This window comes from Gossypium hirsutum, chromosome A01, assembly GCF_007990345.1.
Source record: "Gossypium hirsutum isolate 1008001.06 chromosome A01, Gossypium_hirsutum_v2.1, whole genome shotgun sequence".
NCBI lineage: Eukaryota > Viridiplantae > Streptophyta > Magnoliopsida > Malvales > Malvaceae > Gossypium > Gossypium hirsutum.
Genome location: NC_053424.1, coordinates 27,707,078 through 27,713,239, shown reverse-complemented (window position 1 = coordinate 27,713,239; position 6,162 = coordinate 27,707,078). Strand labels below are relative to the sequence as shown.

Genomic DNA, 6,162 nt, shown 5'->3' with positions numbered 1-6,162 from the left:
CTAAATTTACAGTAAAAGTTGATAGAGCCAAATTATATGGCGTCACCAACTTGCCACGTTAGCAGAGAGCATAAAAATTTACTTTTTTGTGGAGTCATGTAGAATGGCGCCGCCTATATAAATACTAGAAAAAATACTGTAATTTTTTAAAAAGTAAAAGACTTCAAAACAATTTTCTATTTTCTGGTGGAGCCAATTTAAATAGCACCAGCAGACTTGACACGCTAATTCTAATTTTTTTTACTTCTTTTTAACTTTTTTCTTTTTCTTTAATTTTTTTCTTTTTTTAAGTTTTTTCTTTTTCTTTTTGTTTTATTTTGTTTAATTATTTTAATTATTTTATGTTATTAATTTTAAAAAATTTAAAATGTATATTTGAAATGTTTTATAATATATAATTTTTAAAATTTTAAATATTATTTTCTAAAATTTTAAATATATATTTTTGAAATTATTTTTTTTAAATTTTGAATATTATATTTTTGAAATTATTTTTTAAAATTTTAAATATTATTTTTTAAATATTAAATATATTTTTTAATAATATTTAAACATTGAAATTTTTAAATAAAATTTTTATAAAAAAATTTAAAAAATTTAAATATCTTTAAAAATATCAATTTTTACATAGAATTTATTAAATTATTATTTTTAAATTATTTTTAAATATATTTAGCCATTTTAAAGTTTTTATTAAAAATTTTATTTAAAAATTTTAAATATTTAAATGTTTTATGTTATTAAAAAATAAAAAAAATTAATAAATTTAAAAGATCATATCTTTTAAATGTTTAAATGTTTCATATTATTAGAAAATATATTTAATTTTTAAATAACATTTAAAATTTTTAAAAAATTAATTTCAAAAATATATATTTAAAATTTTAAAAAACATATATTATAAAATATTTCAAATATACATTTCAAATTTTTTAAAGTTAATAATAAAAAATTAGCTTCACCAGAAAATGAAAAATTATTTTGAAGTCTCCTATTTTTCTAGAAATTATAGTATTTCCCTAATATTTATACAGGTGGTGCTATTCTGCATGACTTCACCAAAAAATTAATTTTTTTATGTTCCCTGCAGACGTGGCAAGTTGGTAACACCATATAATTTGGTTCTACCAACTTTTACTATAGATTTAAGATCATTTTCGTGTTTAATTAAAAAAAGATCATTTTAATAGTTAATTAAATTATTTGGGTTATTTAAATAAAAAATCTAATTTCAAACAACAACAAAAACTACCTATATTTTGGAATTATTCAGCGGTAGGCAAGCTGACAAAATAAAAGCATTACTATAAACCAACAATTCCGTGCTTAGCTTAACAAGATCAACCCTGAATTTGCCAACACATTGTCAGAAACTTTATGTATAATGCAACATGGTCAGAAACTTAAAAGTAATTGTATAATGAAAACCCCCTAGTTTAGTATTACTTCTAAAAAAATACACACTTTTTTGAGATAAAAATATTCTTCAACAAATTACTTTTTTTTAGAGAAAAAACATTTCTCTCGAGCTAAAAATTAGATAAAAATACTTTTTTTTCAAAAATTAAAAATTTTAACTTCTCAAAAATATATTTTTTCTGCAAAAACACTTTCAAAAAATAATACTATAACTAAACTTAAAAATCAGATTATATTTTATCCCTTTTATTAAAAAAATAAATTAATCCATAGGTCAAAAAATTAAAATGATTCTTCTATTATAAATTCTATTCATTTTTTCTTTTAAAATCTAGTCCATATTTGCCAACATAAGATACACGAAACATGTCATATGTCATTATTTGCCATTATAGTTATTTCGTTAACCACATCTACTTATAATAGTACAAATGGGTGAAACATTTAACAAGAAAGATAAATTCACTTTTTGATCTAAGATATAGGAACTAATTAGCCCATTTTTTCAATTGAGAGAACAAAATGTAATCTAACTAGTTTAGAACTGTTTAGAGGTACCCTGAGACATGTGACTGTGTCCCCTGTAATAGAAATTAAATAAAAAAAATTGTTCTCTCCTGAAAGTGCAAGTGCAAGTGTATCTGAGGTGCATGAATTAAACCATTTAAAGATGATAAACTGCTCAATTCCTAACCACTTAATATTGCAGCTCAACAAGTCATTGCAAAATATGATCAACCAGAAGCATCATAATAAACCATCATAAAAATTGGCTTTTGTAACATCAAAGCAATTTTAACAGTAATTCACTTAGAAAAAAATCAGAGAACTTACTAATTTCATACAGCGGTCGCATTCATCAGATCTTTTCACATCAAACCAAAAATAACATTAAAGAATCATTTTTCCAAAGAATCAAGACGTTGGTGTTTGAATCCGGCTTTGATTTGCATTAAGGATATGCATATTGCAAATCAAAAAGTCTAACCGGGTTCTCAGTTCCAACACCTGATCCCTACTATTGATCATGTTTAAAACATTCAGCAACAAACAATTAAGATATTTAAAACTCAATTGATATATATATATATATATATAAATTGCATATAACAGGAGAAACAAACCTCCTCCTATCTAATAAGATGAATTTTAGGATACAAGTATGCATTTGGAGGAAATGCATGTTGGTATGCAAGTATTTTGTAACACGGACCAAATAAAGAGAGAAAACAAATTAATCAGAAAGATGTTCTTTAAATTCCAGTATAGGACAAATATGTTTGAGAAGAATGAAGACATAGACAGAGCTTGCTAAATAAAGGAACTACAAACCAACAGATCAAATTGAGAACTATAAAATGTTGAAGATGAAGATTGAATTCAAAAGGCAATCATCAGCACACAGAATTGAATTAAATACACAAAAAAGGGAGAACTACCAACAGAAAAATAATGCAAACAGTTCAATACCAAGAGTGCTTTCTATTTTCACTCTTTTTCTTTTTGTTGCTGTTGCAATTCCGAGTTAACTCCGAGAACTACTTGCCAACCTCCTTAATGTGCAAGCCACAAAACTCCTCCCACTCATAAGCCCTAACAACTTGAATGACGTCGATCGACCTGTACTGCTCGATGCAATACTAGAAGCTCCAATTTGACTGCCCACCATTGGAGGAAATTCAATTCCATTATCTTGTGCCCCACCATCACTGGCACTTGCATCTAAATGCTCGCCTATATCCAAATTGATATCCAAATTAACGACAAGTGATCCTCGAGTTGATCTTAACCAATCTGCCCCTTCCGAAGTAACTCCTCTACATTTCTTCACTTTCACTTTAACCAAATTAGGGCAACCACTAGCAAGCGCTTCCATGCCATGATCCGAAACAGGGCAATTCTTGATACAAAGCTTCTTTAAGGCAATACATTTCACAGCAATACACGATATCTCTGCATCACCAACTGTATCGCTACCGCATAAGGCTAACCGTTCTAAATTTGGACAATTAGAAGCTAACATTTCCAAACTCAGTTTGGTGGGATTAACACCAATAAGAACTAATTCTTGTAAATTGGTGCAAGATTTTGCAACAGCAATTAATCCTTGGTCACCTATTCGATTTGCTTTCCATCCATCAATGTGAAGCTTCCTTAACAAGTTGCATTTCTCTGCAACAGCTCCGAGTCCGGCGTTTGTACACTCGGGAGTCTTAACGAGGTGAAGAATTTCTAGTTTTGAACAGTTGGAGATAGCCGCAAGACCGACATCGCTGACTTGGATCCGCTCCATATGGATCTCTACCATACCCGCGACCCGTTCCACTATGAGTGGGAAAAGCTTATCCCAATCGCCAGAGCATCTAAAAAGTTTCAAAGATTTCAGATTCTTTGCACCAATAATAAGCGGACCAAAACACTGCCCATTATAAAGCTCTTTTAAGCAAATTGTTTTCAACGCCGCCGCAGCCACCCCAGGCCCAATCGGCTCAGCTGCAGCGCCGTCGGTGATGCCACGAAGTCGTTTCACGGAGAGTTCCTCGAGTGCTGGACAATTGTCGAGCACAGCGTTCATGCCTTTGGCTCCGAAAGCGCAAGAACCACAGGAGAGCTTCTTTAGACCCTTGCAGTTTTTAGCGAACGCCAACATTCCTGCATCGGTCAAGTCACGGCAAGCTCGGAGCTTAAGGCGAGTCAAATTCCGGCAACGCTCGGAGATTAGAACAAGCGCTTCGTCGCCTATGCTAACAGATCTACGGTCACATTTCAGAGCCAGTTTCGTAACAGCATCGAAACGAGAGAAGATAGAAGGAATGAGAGGTTGCAGATCTGATTGTGCGTTGAGAGATAATCGGTGACGGCTCTGTCCTTCAATCAGAAGCCACTGCCGGCAAACTAGAGAGCATCGTTTTCGGTCAGCGGGGCTAAGAGACAGGAAAATACAAGCCAAACACTCGTCAGGAAGATCCGAGATGAAATCCGACGATTCATCTGTGTTACTTCGTTCAAGCTCTTCAGTTTCCTCAGCTTGCATCGGACAGATCAGAGCCGTTGATTTCGGTTTTGACCGTTCGCGATGGTTCCAATCTGGACGGCTCCTTAGCTTCGCCGCCGAAACTGATTGGCCCATCAACAAAATCTAACTAAACTAAAGAAAAGAAAACAGCCACAGGGTTGTTACGGTGAGGGAAACCGTAGAGAAATACTGAAGAGTTTTCAGGCTCTTATTTTGTTTTTGATCTTCTTGGAAATGTCCAGAACGACGGACTTCAAAATCGGATTTCATTTTGGCTTTTTTCTCGACTTTATTATTTTTATTTGCCCGTCTTTCACTTTGAACAAAATAGCCTCCCACTATTAAGTTTCTATATGCTGTTTCCATCCTCATAATACTTTTCTTGAGCTCACTCCTTCATTTTGGTTTCTGATGGAGTGAAAGTCAAAAGTCGGATAAAATTAAAAGTCAATGATGATGCAAAACAGAACTGGTTTGGATGAGGTTGAGCACAGGAGATGCATTCTTTCTAGCATCATATTTTATCTTTTCTTGTAATTTGTTTAGTTTTCTTAAAAAAAAATTTAAAGAATTTGGTATAGAAGTATTAAAATAAATATATTTAAAATTTTAAATTGTGACCATTTATATATTTGTAAAGGATGATATTTACAAAAATTAAAGTATTTGTAAATTTTTAAAAAATAAATCATAATTGTTGAAAAAAAAGTAAACTTAAACTTGTCCAAAGTTGAAGATTTGTTCGAAATTTAGGATAGTGTGGGTAAAAATATTAGACTCGAAAATGAGTTTAAGAAATAATTTAGGTTAGTTTAAAATATGGGTCTTGCTCGGGCTTAACATTCAAAGCCTAAGCTCAACCCGATTCGTTTTTCAAGTTTGTAATGTTTTATATTATACTGTTTTTATATATTATCTAATTTGTAACACATAAAAATTAGATATATAGTAATATATAATACTTCTATAATGTAAACATAAAAAATTAAGATGACTATATATAAAACTATAATAAATAAAAAATTATATAATTATTAAATATTAAAATAAAATAAAAAAATATTTTAAAAATAATATGGGCAGGCCTAAATGGGCTTAGGTCAACTAATTCCAACATGGGTAGGCTTGGGCAAAATTTTATGTCCATGATCAGGCTAGGCCAAGCTTGGGCAAGTATAAAGTGTGTTAATATAATGCTTAAGCCTATCCTGAGCTCAATCCAACCCATGAACACCTCTAGATAAACCACAAAATTAGTCACTGAACTATGGGATAAGTTTTCATTTTGGTCATTAAACCATTAGTTGTCGGACCATTCGAAAGATTTCATTTAAATCATTAGGTTGCTAAGTTTTTCTTTAAAAAAAAATATTGCCAACAAGCTCCAAGAGGCAATTCAATGGTTAGTACAGTGGATCAGTACCCATCGACGAGTAGAAGAACATATCTTAGGTCTAAGTTGATTTAACGATCAGTGTCGGAGATCAAAGAAAAAAGTTGTTTAAATTTCGATTTGCAGATTCGTGACATTCAAAGTTGTCTCATAAAAAATGAACCTTAAAAGAGAAGAGGAAAGAAAGCTTTCGATTAGTGTAGGCAATGCAAATAAAGAAAGGCATATAGTATTGATTTTAACAGTCCAATGACTTAAATGAAAAGTTCTGAATATTTCAATGACCATATTGTAACTTTTTTTAGTTAAGTGACCAAAACGAAAAACTTACTCA

The 6,162-nt window shown here is 30.9% G+C and overlaps 1 protein-coding gene across 1 annotated transcript; it reads right to left on the bottom strand.

Annotated features, from left to right (window-relative positions):
• Window positions 1-2,653: 2,653 nt before the first annotated feature.
• LOC107918075 (F-box protein At1g47056) lies at window positions 2,654-5,018 on the bottom strand. Its single transcript, XM_016847579.2, has one exon. The coding sequence runs from the start codon at window positions 4,547-4,549 to the stop codon at window positions 2,945-2,947; it is 1,605 nt and encodes a 534-aa protein (XP_016703068.2). The 5' UTR covers window positions 4,550-5,018; the 3' UTR covers window positions 2,654-2,944.
• Window positions 5,019-6,162: the final 1,144 nt, after the last annotated feature.